Here is a 16,040-nt window from a genome sequence, read left to right on the forward strand (position 1 = left end):
TATACAATCCCCTCATTAGTAATAACCTACCCTTTGTTCATTAAGATTCTTTGTTTCATAGTAACCTACCCTAACATACTACTTTGTTTTTTAACTCCCCAATGAATATGATGCAGTCTTTATGTTTTATCTGCCTTAATAGACTGCAAACAAAATCTAAATTTTATTTAAAAACTATTTTTCCTGCAGTGTTCTATTCTATACTACTTCTGCATGCAGTAGGTTTGGTGCATTTACTATCATACAATTGTGATCACAGAACCTCGGTGAATTGCCAAGACAACCAAATCACTGGTTGATTCACAATGAAGGTCTGTGGCCAAGTAAGGGAGAAGGATTTCCTGGCTGTCTTAGTAAGCTTCAGGCAAAAATACTTATCCACTTCAGGAGTTCCAGTAACTATTCCAGTATAAACCTTGAAAAAGTAGGAGGAGTCCATAACTGCTTCCAAATTGGTTAGATGCCAATTACTGAAATTCATTCAACATCCTCCCCCTTCCCCTTTGTATATAATCCATCTATAGCAAGGGTTACCCTTTAAGTAGGGAAGGTGCTTTTTTTCTTCTTAAGAACAAAGAGCCATTTATAAATCCATTAGGAGGGGCAACACCAAAAATTAGTATCTCTCCAGGTTCATCTGTGTAACTTGGGATAATATTTAGATATACATAACTTAGAAACTGGATTTTGCCTGCATCAAGGTATTAAAATCAACAGGAGAATGAATAGTCAAAACCTGGTTTTGGTTATTATCTCAAGGAAACAAAAACTGCTTTCTGAATGCTGAACTAGGCAGAACTGTACTGCCTCAGAAATTTATATTACAAGATATTGTCTTGTCTGTGATTAAATGCTTTTGTGACTCTACAATAAATCAAGTTCATTCAAACATTTATTTGTCACTTAATATGGACAAAGCAAATGATGACTTTAATACCTGCCCCTTTTGGGTGGCTATAAAATTTTTTTCTTAAAATTTTTATTTCAAATTAATGAACACAAAAGCAAAAATAAAACAAAGGTTGCTTTACACAGATTACAGTTTCTATCAGTTACTGTGCATCAGAATATGGGCTAAAAATAAGAGTAAAATCTCTTTATCATACATTACTTATATTACTTTAGTGTGTTTATAAGATATAAATACCTTTAATCATATTGAAGTAGTTTAGTATGTTTTTTCTTCTCAATTAAATTTTGAAAGGCCATCTAACAGTCTTTAAAAGATGACACATACTTAGGGTGGCAAGGATGTCTTAATTTGTGATGACAACCTGTCTTGTGTTACAGTCTTCTATATCTTATTGAACCAGTCTTTACTTATGGACTGATTCCTCACGATTTCCACCAGTAAAAAAAAATGTTAATCAGGTTCAGAAATGCTTAACATGGTAACAGATAAAATACCAGGTCAAAAATAGGACAATTTCAGGGTAGCTAGGTGGTGCAGTGGATAGAGCACTGGCCCTGGAGTCAGGAGGACCTGAGTTCAAATCTGGCCTCAGACACTTAACACTTACTAGCTGTGTGACCCTGGGCAAGTCACTTAACCCCAATTGCCTCACTTAAAAAAAAAATAGGACAATTTCATCAACTAGGCCTACAACGCAAATTTCATTCTACTACATATAATGTGCAAAAAAGAAACTGGACAAGCTATTGAACCTCAAAGGTTTTTTCAGTATGTTTTCTTTCTTTTTTTTGGGGGGGGTCAATCACATTTTTCTAATGTCTAAATATGTTACTAAATATGTCACCCATTTTTTAAAATGAGCGTAGCCTATGAACAGTAATTCCAAATAAAATTAACCAAATTATGTATGTAGCCAACATTAATTTCTCTATAAATGTCCTCTTTGGATCTCATGGTCCAAATCTAACGATCAAACTTCTTAATATATTTTAAATGATCATCAAATAACATGCCATTATTATGCAACAACTATATTACAGGCATTGAAGGATACAAACAGAAAGGAAACAGTCCCTTTCTTGCATGAATTTACCATCTACTAGGAGAAAGAGCACACACATCCGTAAGTATATAGAGACCAAAAACAAGGTAGAGCTTGGGAATGGAGAGCACCAGCACTTGTGGGGAAGGGATATGGGGATAATCATGAGGAAGAAGCTAGTTCTTGAGCTCCCTTAAAGGAAGCAGAGGATACTACAAGGTAGAATGGAGGAAGGAATATATTCTAGTCATGGGAGGAGGAGGGGACACACAGCAAAGGAAGATCAAGTACTGTGTGAAGAAAGGAAAACCAAATTTTGGCAATGGGAAGTAAGGTAAAACAAGTCTGGGGTGGGCCAAGGTTTTTAAAGGCTTTAAAGGCCAACTAAAATAGCTTATATTCTGTCTTGGAGGCAACAGGGAGCCTGATTTACTGAATAGGAAAGTAACAGGGCCAGATCTGCCCTCAAGGAAAATGACTTCGGCAGCTGCAGGGAGGATGAATAGGACTTGGAGAGAGATAGGGTCCAGAGACCAACTCAGAAGCCATTACAATCCAAGTGATGAGGGCATGAACCATGGTGGCTGCTGTGTCATTACTGAAAAGGGACCAAGAGAGATATTACGGAGACAGAAATGGCAAGATTTGGCAACTAACTAGATATGTGGGATGAGATAAAATGAGGAAATGAGGACAACCCAAGGTTACAAAGCCCAAGACTTAGAAGAATAGCCTTGCCTTCAATAGAAATAGGGAAGTTTGGAAAAGGGATGGATTCAAGAGGAAAGGTAGTATTTTGGACTTGATGATGTTATGATGTCATGGGGCATACATTTTGAAAGGTTCAATAGGCAGTTGGCTGGGATGTGGCACTGAACCTAACAAGAGAGACTAGAGTTTCATATATATTTCCAGAAGTCATATGCATAAGGGGAAAAAAAGTGTATCAGTTCCAACTTAAAATGTGTTTTTTTTAACTCTCCTGCAATCCAACCTTCATTTTTTTCCATACTCTGTAAATGATCTTTCACCAACTTAAGCAACAACAAGGTTTAAAAAATAAAACACTTGGGAAATACTTGGTCTTTCTTGCCTTTCTTTTTTTTTAAGGCACTTGTATTATCATTGGAAGGAAAGAGGTCTTGGAATCTCTCCTCTACCTGAATATTCCCTATTGACAAAAATTGCTTAAATATCCTGAGAAGTTTGCACAGACACCTTTGCAAGCAAAATATTCTCCTAGTGTCCAACATCCCCAAATGTACAAGAGTCTTGGTTAAGTTCATCTAAGTGTCAGTCAGCACGAGGAAATGTTATCAGTCATCAAAAGTAAAAATATTCAAGTACCAGCAACCTCAAAACTTCATTGAATGGAAATATACCTTAGAAGTTAAACCAGGAGAGAAAACAACAAGCCACAAAGTAAAAAACAAACGGGAGGAGAAATGTTTCCCTAGGACTTTGAAATAACTAGAGAATGGAGAACAGATTTTTAGAGATTGGATAGTTTATCTGTCATTACCAAAGGAACAACCGAAAGAGAAGAATCAGAAACTAAAATTTTTACAGCCATTCTTATTCACCAACTCCTCCCCAAAAAGACTAAGACCAGAACAACCAGGTGCCTTACATAAATGATTTCATACACACATTTATAGTCCATAATTTCCAGAGTTTATCATCAAAGGCAAAGATGGACTACAAGCTATAGCCCTTTAAGTCTCTAGCTTACTTCACAGATCATTTCTACTAGGAAATCCAGGGATTTGCTGACAATGTTTTGCACTGCCCATTTCCTGTCCCCTTCCTGAAGACAGATCTTCATCTTTCCAAATGCAACAATTAGACAGTACCTTTCTCTGGAAACAAGGTATGATAGTCAGTGTCTAAAACTTTAAAACTCAGTAAACTGAAAGATCGCTCATAAACCAGTCACAGTGGCTATTTCTGTTTGAATAAGGCTCTGCATACTAAATAGTTCTTACTTCAACTAGTTAAATTTCCACCTACTAAAAATGGTGATAATATTATGTCCTATAAAAGGGTGAGGATATGTCAGAAATTCTTAAAAGCATAATCAAGCCTCAAGTATTTGAAAAGTCAAAAGAAATGAAAGAATTTTCATCAGACATATTTAAATTGTACCACAATTTATCCATTAAATATAAAATGAACTACTCATTGACAGTATTGTTTAAAATCTGAGGAACACAGATCTAACAAGATCCTCAGCACATCACACGTACTGCCACTATTTACTAGGTACTTGTGCTTCAATAAGTAACAATCTGTGCCTCACTTTCTTTACCTTCAAATAACCTTTATGATACACAAATTGAAATAAAAAATGTTATTTAAATTTTAGCACGGTGAGGACAGTAAGCTGGCCTCAGACTTAAGAAACCCAGGTTCAAATCCCAGTCTGCTCCACCTCCACTGTTTGAACCCTGGCAAGTTAATTAATGTCAGTGCCCAGGTAACTCCCTAAAACCATCAATCATATAGGAGAACCCAATGTGAATTAGTTGAGGACTTTTCCTCAGCAGGAGTTCCCTGTACAGATCCAGTCCAAAAAAATTTTAAACAGTAAAACTTACCATTATTATTATTCATTTAGTTGACTAAATGATGAAAACATTGTGATAAAATGAACATTGTAGAAAAGTAAATCTGATGAAATTTTTAATACATGAAAAGATATCATTAAATTATATATTGTTATCATTAAAGGATTTACCCCCAAATTAGATTTTCAAGTTTGGCTTTAGTTTGCAGTTAAAACTCAGATATAGGGGCAGCTAGGTGGCACAGAGGATAGAGTACCAGCCCTGGAGTCAGGAGGACCTGAGTTCAAATATGGCCTCAGACACTTTAACACTTACTAGCTGTGTGACCCTGGGCAAGTCACTTAACCCCAATTGCCTCACCCAAAAAAAAAAAACCATTAAAAAAAAAACCACCTCAGATATAGCCTTTTGACCCTCAACTAACTCTTACTCTAAAGCACAGGCTTTTGAAGCAGGCCTTTCAAACAGATTCATGCAAATGTCAATGAAAAGCTTTTGCCAAAGCAATCAGGCAAACAGAATGGAGAAACAATGATATGCACAGCCCATAAGCACAAATGTATTACTACATATTAATAGTGGACCACTGTACAAAGAAACTTGACTTATTATAATCATGTTACACGTGGTTATAAAGCAGACACTAAGCACACTGAATAACTAAAACTATTTGGAGACAGTATTTTGAATTCTTAGTCTAATAACTATTAACACATGAATAACTTTGAGATTTCTCCAAATGTATGATGCTTTACCCTGATGCATGTACCCTGTACATGTTCCTTATTGTTGATCCAAACTGAAGAAAAACACAAAAGTGACCAAGGAAAAATGATTAAGAATTTTGCTTAGCACAGCAAAGTACATAAACTTTAGCTGTCAACCAGTATAGAATATAATGTTCTACATATGTTAGGTACTTAACATATAAAGGTTTGCCAAATTTATTTTGATGGATAGATCTTTATGAATGGAAACCAATGATTTCTACTAAATATTGGATGTATCAAATAACATTTATAAACAGCAAATGGCATAGTATTGTATATCACATTTGAGTTCTGACTTTTCAAAATGGACTGCAATACAAAGAGAAATCAATTTATTTTTGTTAACATACTGAACCATCTAGACTGCCCCCCCTGCCAACCACTCACCTCTGAATAGATGAATTAGAGACGTCCATAGAAGATACCTATGGAATAACTAACATTCAGCCCTCTAACAAAACAAGGCAAGCAGGGAACTTGTCCCAACTAAGTCAGGAAGACTGTGCCATATGATCACACTCTAAGAGTACCTGAATAAGTCTGCTACTTAGTTGAAGTAGTTCTCTCTTCTGGTCAGTAACAGTGGAGGTAGAGAAATGGTAGAAGGGGGCAGCTAGGTGGTGCAGTGGATACAGCACCGGCCCTGGAGTCAGGAGGACCTGAGTTCAAATCTGGCCTCAGACACTTGACACTTAATAGCTGTGTGACCCTGGGCAAGTCACTTAACCCCAATTGCCTCACAAAAAAAAAGAAAGAAAGAAAGAAAGAAAGAAAGAAAGAAAGAAAGAAAGAAAGAAAGAAAGAAAGAAAGAAAGAAAGAAAGAAAGGAAGGAAGGAAGGAAGAAAGAAAGAAAGGAAGAGAAATGGTAGAGGAAAACAAGAGGCACTTGGTTCTCTCTGGGTACTTTTTTTTTTTTTTTTGCACCAGCCCTGGATTCAGTAGCACTTGAGTTCAAATCCAGCCTCAGACACTTGACACGTACTAGTTTTGTGACCCTCATTGCACCCCCACACACACACACACAAAAGCATATATTTCTTTGCAATGTGCCTTGAAACAGTGTCAAAAAAAAAAGGGAAAATTGTCAGCAAAAATTAGATGCTTTAAAAGCAAAACCAAATTTTTCCACAGACTTCATATGTAAGGGGATATGGACTGAAATGGATTTCATTGCTACTGGAAACTCCCAAGAGAGGAAATTTTCTCTGCCAATTAAGGTAGACACCTTCTATAATTTATATTTTAGAGATCTGACTAGAACACTGAGTGGTTAAGTGACTTGCCCAGGGTCACAAAGCTAGTATGTGCCAGAGACAGGACTTAGACCTGTCTTCTTGGCTCTAAAACCAGCTCTCTATTCACTGTACCTGGATGTTCCTGGAAACCTAAATTTCAAGCATTTCAAGCTCCGGGAGTCTGAGTTGTGAAAAGCAACATCTCTAGGGGCCTTAAAAAATCCATTCCTGTGCAGATCCATACTCTTATTCCTGCCTTCCTTCCTATAGATCTAAAATTAAAAGCTGTACAAAGGTAACGTTAGTGTTGATTTTTAACCCCTTTTGAGACTTTATTTGGGGTTGTTCCCCAGTTATACTCCATGAAAGCACAGGACTCAATTGAGACATGGAGAATGGGAAGTTGTCTCTAATAAATATTAAATCAGAAACTAAAAAAAAAAAACTAGTTTAAATCCAACATCAATCACTTGAATAGTCAAACTCATTGTTAATATTCAAAGTATTTCTGTATAGCTAACTTAAATCCTGCAAGATGCATTATAAACCATTCATTTTCTTATTGTAATCTTCAATCCTTTTTATGCATCCCAATAAAGTTTCCCTTTTATGTAAACACATATATACACCTTGGTATATAATCTTTGCAACAAATAATAGTTTCATTTTTAGAAGCTACATGCCATACATTTAAAAGCTATTTATTTGGAAATGTTTCAAATTAATTTTGCACTTAAGAATAAAAAACCAGAATGATTATTTGCTTATTTACTAAAGCAATTTGAAGCTGATAGTCATGAAATCATTGGGAGGTGAACCATTCTCCAATTCTGCTCATTACTTACTGTTATACCTGAAATGTATTATATACTTGGTATTGGAAGGGAGGATTCCTAGATGTCCATATCATGGCAAATCCTTTTCAAGCAGTTAGGGATTGACTCCATTTACCAAGTATTGAGAATATTGGCAAGAATGAACTAAAGATAATCATGACCTGTTGTAATCTATTTATATAGTAGGTTACAAGAATACCTTTTGACAGAGAACATGTAATTAGAAGAGATAACCCCTATTCCTAGGTCATATCTTCAAACTTCTAACACACCATAAATTACAACTATCTAAATAACATTGTTTACCAAAAAGCATGAACAAATTCTTTAAATCATTTTAAAATTAAAAGTCATTAAACCTTAAAAAGCAAAACCACTTACTTCTTATGTATTCTCCTTGCATCAGTATAGGTAATCTTATGCACTAAATAAAACACCTACCTCACAGGGTTGTTGTGAGACTCAAATGAGATAATATATGTAAAGCACTTTGCAAACGTTAAAGTGCTATGTAAATGTTACCTACAATTAATTGAGGAGAATCTCCCTGTTACCCAAAATTGGGGATGTGAATCTTTGTTTAAAATAGCTTTACCTTCAGATGAAAGTACAATTTTGGTCTCAGTCCTTGTCTTCCTTTGCTTATTGTGAATACAAATGCAATTGTACGTTTTGTATCAAAAACCAAAAATGAAAAGACATTTTTCAAATTCTCTATTTTCACAAATATCTTCTAAAATGAATCATTGTAAAAATATATGGACTGTTAATATTTGACTTAGAATAGTAAAATAATTAAAGATTTTATTAGTAATGAAAAACTAAACTTATACTTTTGTAGGTACATAAATGGATAAAATAAAACAGAATAAAATGTCATATTTTCTCCACAGTTTTCTTTATGTAGAATGCTCCGTTTGTTTGATAACATTTTCGTAAATTAAAGCTAATATAAAATTTCAAAAGTGAGAGATTATAGAGATAATAGTTCAAATAAGACTCTACCACAAAAGTTATCTAAGCAGTCCTAATGTTTAAGATTCCAACTGAAAACACCCTGTATAGATAAACTAAGTTATTTAAGAGGGTAAACTGTGAGTGGCTTTACCATAGTAAGAAAGTGGCATATTAACTGAAACCCATATAAAATTTAAAAACAGACTAAGAACTAAACAAGTACAAATCTTGAAACTTCTTTTGCACAGTCATTCCCTATATTGTTCTACCTTTTCATGAACATCAAATTCACTTTAAAAATAAATGTTTTTTAATTATTACTTTATTAGTTGTGAATATAGCCACTTATCATATCCCCAGGTCATTTGGTTACACATACAGACAAACCCAGAGATGTTCAGTTTACATAAACTGTGCGTGTCAATGCAATGCTATGTCTATTCTTTGAAAAACATTAAACACATATAGAGGCAAATAAATGAACACAATATAGACATTAAACAGAAAGACAAACCCCTATAACATTAATCTTTTTGTTCTGAGTTCTGTTGTTCATAAGTGTATTTTATTTCTACACCATTAACTCCATTTTTTCAAATCCTCTTTTAGGAAATGGGGGAAGGAAAAAAATCGTAAATTATTAACAAAATATACTTTACTACCCCACAAAAAAAAAAAACCAACAAAAAAAACCTAGCTTAAAAATGTTAAGTGTCTGCAAATATTTCATTAGGCCCTTTTCTGACAATGTCAAAGCAAATATGTACTTTACAATGGTGGGCATGATATATAATATTATTATTATGGATTATATCTTCAATTTGTGTTTTGAGTCAGTGTTCTTATATGCATAATTTCTTTTATGCCAAGTTTAATTTCTTTTCTATTCTAGTCCTATCAGCTAATAACAAGCTGAATGGCTAATGTGCCTTTTTAGTTTCTTTTGAAAGGTAGGGAGAAATTGGTAAAGTTCACATAATAAAGATTTTTTTTTCCATTTTGCACCAGAATCTAGGCCTTTAAAATGAAGTTGCAATAAATTCTACATCCTGGGTAATTCTAGCACTACCCCAAGAACAATGTTCTAATTTTTTGAGAAATTCATTCCATTTTCTGCCTATGGTTGAAGCTGCAAGACACATTTGGTCCACTATTGCGCAGCAACTAAAATTTAATGTGTTTTTTTCATGCTGAATTGGTTTTATGGGGCAAACTGGCTTTGAAAGTGAGGAATAAACCTTTAATATGGAAAGGAGGAAAGGATAAGGGTATATTTTCCTTTATAGCTTTGCAAAAACACATGACAATATTACTATCTTCCAAGGATTCACAACAAACCTCCCCCTAAATAATCTTTTTATAGCATTTTAATAATTTATACATCAGACTTCTGAACTTAATTTTAGGTAAACACATGAAAAAAATTCCTCAAAATGGTCTTTTTCAAGGAAAGATATGAAATTCAACAAATTAGAAGATTCTCAAATATTTAAGATGTTTTTTATAATAAAACCTGAGCAATACATGAAAAAAAAGGTCATGTTAAAAAGTAATTCAAGAAATCACACGCATGTAATAACATTTTGTTTCTACTAGATTTTAAACTACTGGTTTTTTTAAATGTACAAGTTCATTCTATCAAACTAAATTTCCAAAGCCCTGAAAATCCTGTCATCCATTAATTCAACAGTTATGTCTCTGAAGTAACCTATGCCATACTGACCATAAACATATTTTCTTGTGGGGAAAATAAAAGATTTTCTGGGTAATTTGGCATATTTCTAAAACATTTTATTCAGTTATTTTTTGCTATAAGACTAAATGAAAACCAACACTATAATGCTACAAAGTTGACTCCCTACTGCTGCTTAAAAACTCAATGAATCTAACAAGCTACAGTATTTGCTTTAAATGAAGTAACATTTAAACACCAGAATATGGTCATGGATTCTTCAATTAAAAGAGCCACAATTTAAAATGAAAATTTACCCAAAACTGTCCTCTCAGAACCCTCAAGTTAAATGTATCATTTTATTATTACAATTTCAGATATGAGAAAACTACTCTGAAAGGTTCTATGTTTCTCTTTGTATCGGATTCATTTACCTATGCTTTTATACTTCCAAATTAAAGTCACATTAAAGGGTTTAAATAAAAGAGCATTTCTACTCATCTATTTGAAATTTGCCATACAGTCTTAGGCTCTAGTATGACTTAATATAAGCAAGTTAAAACCTGTAATATTACCATATTCTTTCATAAATACTGTTCAAGTCTATCTAGTATTAAGATTAAAAAGAAAATAGCACATTTCTTACTAACAGAATCCTATAACAAAGTAGCGTAACATTTTAAAAAAGAAATAGGGATTCCTCATCATTAGTTTTCCATCTTTATCACCAACATTTTGAAATTTCCTAAGTCACTCTTTTAAGCAGCACTTGCATGTGCAAGCGCGCGCGTGCGCAAGCGAACACACACACACACACACACACACACACACACTCTCTCTCTCTCTCTCTCTCTCTCTCTCTCTCTCTCTCTCTTACTTTCCCCATCACAAGCACAAGAACAGGCCAGCATCACTATAAACATTAAGACCATAAAGAGATCTTTGAGGTCATCTAGTCCCACTCTTATTTTACAGATGGAGAAACTGAGTCCTAGAGAGGTTAAGTGACTAGCTCAAAACAGTTCCTGTGATTCCAAATTTAGTGGGGGGGAGGGAGCAGGGGTTCCACCACACCACAGCTTTATCAGATGTTATGAGTTACAGAGTACCAATGTGTACAGTCACATCAGACCAACCCTCATCACTAGAATTTGTGTAAAGCCTGAAACTTCTTTTTTTGTTTTGGTTTTTTTGGTGAAGCAATTGGGATTAAGTGACTTGCCCAGGGTCACACAGCTACTGTCAAGTGTCTGAGGCCGGATTTGAACTCAGGTCCTCCTGACTCCAGGGCAGGTGCTCTATCCACCACATCACCTAGCTGCCCCACAAGCCTGAAACTTCTTATCCTGTAACATTATACTGTTTATCAAGTGTTTATAAAGTAAATAAATAAGTACTTTATAAAGCAGTGTGTTGTAGTGGCTAGAGAAAGCATTGGAGCCAAAGAGGTCTAGGTTTGTCTCATTACTGATACATACAGAGGAGAGACCCTGGGCAAGTCACTGAATCTCTCAGTGAGTGAGAGAACTTAATTCTAAAGACTCTAAATTGCAAAGAAATTGATGACCAGTATTGGTAGAGCAAACTCCTCAGCAGGAGTTTGAACTATACAGTTCAAATCACAGGTCCAATTAAAAAAAAAAGAATCCCAATCTCTAAAGGAATATAGTTTTTAAAAAAGCCAAATATCTATTTTGTGGTCACTAAGAAAAAACAACTTTTCTCAGTTTTTTTGCACTCACACACGTCCTCTGATATTTCTCCTCAATGAATTCCTAATGCAGAATCAAGATTATGGTACAAATATTGTTTCTTTTTCCCTCTGAGAATTTCTAACCACATAAACATAATTAGGACTAATTCAAACTCTTTGTAAATTCAATCTATTGTATTAAAAAACACACGTATTAATTAAATTCTACCCTTTACTACATTTAAAAGAATGACTACAGTTTAACATTTAAAATATACAAACTTAAGAAGTTCTGACCCTAAATCCTATAGATCTGTTTTAAGTACTGTACTTCAGATAGGGACTTCCTGATGGAAAATATAACTATGCATAAGCATTTATCAGTTATCCACTATCAGCATAATGCTGCAAACTCCAGTTAGAAAATATGCTTCTCAGCAAATTATAAAACATTTCTTTTATCTCATATTCATGTTTAGAACAACTCATTTTTCAGAAATTTTCTGTTCATACTATGTATGAAGTACCCAAATCTAGGATCTAGGATCAGAACTAATACATATTGTCTCTACTGAAACAAGAAAGTTTTCTTTGCTAAAGCAACCTTTATGAAGTCTGGTAATATCTCTACTCTCCAACAGAAATTCAGGTTCCCAACCTAAGAAAGTTGTTATACTTAGTAAATTGATACCATTTTAAAAAATCCAAATTAAACAATCACAAAATACAGAATGGGAAAACAATGTTTAGGCTTAATTCATCAATAAGAAAAAATCCACTAAAAAGAAAGCTAGGTATATGCTATAAAACAGAAATTGCCACAGTAATCTATTTTCCCCCAGTTTCAAACAAGGTTCACCTAAAAATTAATGTAATAAAATTAACATTCTGCAGTAGTCACTGTCAATAGTGACCCACCCACCTGAATTCAGTACAGAAAGCAAATTCCTTCATGAAGGCCAGAATTCCTGATGCCAATTGCAATGAATGAGAGAAGGAATGTATTTAAATCAAATAGCACCATCTAGCAGGCCCCCCATAACTTTGCTTACAAGGGTAGTTATTACTTAGGACTCCAGAACTAAGCTAATTTCAACAGCAAAACTAACTAGAATCAATGTTTGTTTTCATGTATTAAAAGTTTACTAAATGCATATTTGTATTGAATAACATGAGAAAACTTAAAAGAGGGGAAAAACAAAAAGGGGACAAGGAAAACCAGACAAGGAAAATATCACGAATGTTTCAGAGTATAGATTAGATGCATCTAAAATGCATTCCTTTCCAGGAGCTCATAGATGATAACGCAATATAATTCAAGTTGTTTTCTAGTTCATATATTCCACAAGACAAATGAAATAATACCAGAAAAATTATCAAGTCCCTCACCGCCAATAAGTGGGCATAAAATATAGATACTATATTCATCATCACAGAGGCAAATTTATTTTATTGAACAAAAACGAACTTCCAAACAAGTATTTTTTCATCATGTTTTGAAACCAACTGATTAACTCATAACATAGGTTGTTTCAAACTCCAATCTCAGGAACTTCTTGCTGTTTGTTAATGATGCCCTTGCACCTTTGTGAGCTTCTTACTACCTCAAAGAGACTACATACAACTACTCAAAACATATCTCTGTCGAAAACTGTAGCATCTCTTTAGGCATGCAGTATCAATGTTTTTGTAAGGCCTTTTACTAAGAACTCCCATAAGAAATTGTGTGTGTTGCTGCCAACAAGAGGATTAGGTTTTCCTATCCTTGTGGCAAAGGAAACTTTCAGGAGAAGGCATCGCAAGGGAGGAAAGCTCCATCACATCTGAGCTTTCCACTTTATTTGTACAGCTACGACTATTATGCACTAACTTCGGCTCAACAGCCAAAGTACATTTCCTTAGCTGTTCCCAAATTTATTTCACCTCGGGCCTGAATCCCTATCAAGTGTGGCATTCACTAGAACGGCCCCCCCCCCATAGGGTTATGGGGCGCTTACTGAGCATCTCCCTTTCTCTCTCTGCACCACTCAACCAAGAGAAAAGAAGGGTCTGTTCCTCTTTACCAACAGCCACCTATTCTTTTATTCATTTTAGTAACGTTCCAATCCTCCTCACAAGTATATATGAATAGCGGGCAGCAACCTTGCACCGCAGTTTATGGAGCCTGACATCCACGAGTCACGGGGCCCTCTTTTCATACACGACTTCTCTTCAGTCACCACTGGAGCAAACACCTGTATCTCCCCCTCAACCCTGACCAAACAGCTCTTCCCCGTGGCGAGTGCTTTTACCCTCAAAAACAAAACAAAACAACAACAACAACAAAAATCCTCTTTTCCCGGCTAGCTCTCTTTCCACTACCACATGCACTCTCCTTTAAGCATCCGCCACTCCAATAACTTGCCTTTCACGCTCCTAGGGTGCCTGCACCCCACTGCTGCAACTGCTCCCCTTTACAATGTATCGACCACAGTCACCACTACAATCCCACTTTGCCAACCTCCCCAAATCCACCCACCTTCCCCAACACCACTCCACATCAACAGCTTCCCCTAGCCTGCAAACCTCTCCGCCAACAGCCACCCCCTGCTGCTGCCGCCGCCTCCCCTTCCCCCTGCACCCCCCTCCCACCCGGGGCTGTCGCTGCTCCCTTGACATTTGGGAGACATAAAGTCCCCATAAAAAAGTTCTCGGTTACCGGCAGCAGAATTGGATTTGCTACGTGAGGGCAAAAACACTAACAACCTCCACAAGGAGGTTCCTCCTTCCCAAGGCACGCTTCCCCCCAAGCCCGACCCCTCCCCAAGTTAACTCAGTCTTTAAAAAAAAAAAAAGCAAAAAAAACCCCACTACGAAACTTATAATCCACCTTCTCTCCTTCTCCCCTACCCCACCTCATAATGTTTTGTTGTTTTGTTTTTAAAATACAGAACATCCCCAGGACGTCAGCAGAGAAAGAGCATGATCCTCCCCCCCTTCTCCTCCCCCCAATATCCTGCCCAAACATCTTCATCTCCTGCCCAGTCCTCCCACGATGTGACCCCTGCCAGCAGGCTCTACCTGCCCCTTAGCCCTGCTTCTAAGCACGCCTTCCCATCGCAGCCTGCCCGGCCTCGGAGGACCAGCGACAACCCCTCTGCCCTCCTCCCTCCACCCCTGCTTCTCCAGGACCCTCAGCCCAAGCATGCGCCCCCCCCCCCATCCCTAGCCTCCTGAACCCCGTCACCCAGAACTATTGCATTCCCTGTACCTTCCCACTCCCCGCCCAAGCTTCCTTGCCCCCAACCCGGTCCTCACCTCTATACCCCACCTCCCTCTCGCATACCCGCACCCTCACTCCCATTTGAGGTGCAGAGCCCTCCACCCTCCACTCCCCCCAACCCACGGCTGCTCTTTTAGTCTCTGCAGCCCTGGAGCCCTACTGCAAAGTTACTTTGTGAGCAGATAAACCAACGGATGATTTCCCTCAATCATCCAAACAAGTTTCCATCCCCACCACCACCCCGCGACACACACAGTCGCTTCCTTCGACAGCCCCCCATTGCCTCCCTACTCGCCCGAGTGCCTCCGAAGCAGCCACTACCCCCATCCCCCCCCCCAACCTCGTACCCTTCCCCCTCCCATCCCACCCCCAGCTTGCTCCAGGCGGTGCGTGAGGGTGTGCAAGCTGAAGGGTGTGGGGAGTGGTGGTAAAGAGGAGAGACGACACTTACTTCTCCCGGGCCTGGCTGTCGGACGGGACGGCGCTGCTGTTACTCTTGCCTTTGCCGTACATGCTTGTGCCGAGAGCAGCTCCCACTGTCACGCACCTGTCAACCCATCACAGCCTCCCCGGGAACAGCCCCGTCCCCATGGCGACCCACGCAGCCACCCCCACCATTGGACGCCCCGGGCCTGGACCCCGCCCCCTTCGCCTAGGCAACGGGCGAGACTGACAGCTTCCACCCCCCCACCTCTCCCGACGTTCTGTAGCGCGCGGTGGCGGCCACAGCCAAAGCCGCCGTCTCCTCCCTCCTTCCCTCCCTCCTTCTCTTTCTCCTCCTTCCCTCCTCCCTCTCTCCTTCCCCCTCCCCCTCCGAACCCCGGCGCAAGGGGGGAATTAGAAACTGCTCTAGAAGGATTTTAAACAACTGGCTGTTCCCTCCACCGCCGCCCCTCCCCCCGCGCCGCCCGCGCGAGGCTCCTCACTGGAGAGAAGGCGCCGGGAGGAGGGGAAAGTGCGGCCTGGAGTCTCACAGGCAGGAGCCGGCGGAGCCGGAGCGGACGCGGCCCCCAGACTCGGGGGCGCCCGACAGACACGCGGCCCCAGCCCACCCCCGGGGCCCCCCGCTGCGCCCTAGGAACACAGGCAGGG

At 38.1% G+C, this 16,040-nt stretch overlaps 1 protein-coding gene across 4 annotated transcripts in view; it reads right to left on the bottom strand.

Moving 5' to 3' along the window:
* The window catches only part of SSBP2 (single stranded DNA binding protein 2), a 417,804-nt gene extending 402,250 nt beyond the window's left edge, over positions 1 to 15,554 (bottom strand). For all 4 annotated transcript variants that reach the window (XM_043988504.1, XM_043988494.1, XM_043988488.1 and 1 more), the window contains exon 1: positions 15,400 to 15,554. In XM_043988504.1, coding sequence (XP_043844439.1) covers positions 15,400 to 15,461 — 62 coding nt within the window. In that variant the 5' untranslated portion in view covers positions 15,462 to 15,554. The remainder of the gene's footprint in view (positions 1 to 15,399) is intronic.
* Between the last annotated feature and the right edge of the window lie 486 nt (positions 15,555 to 16,040).

The sequence above is a fragment of the Dromiciops gliroides genome, chromosome 1 (assembly GCF_019393635.1).
Source record: "Dromiciops gliroides isolate mDroGli1 chromosome 1, mDroGli1.pri, whole genome shotgun sequence".
Taxonomy (NCBI): domain Eukaryota; kingdom Metazoa; phylum Chordata; class Mammalia; order Microbiotheria; family Microbiotheriidae; genus Dromiciops; species Dromiciops gliroides.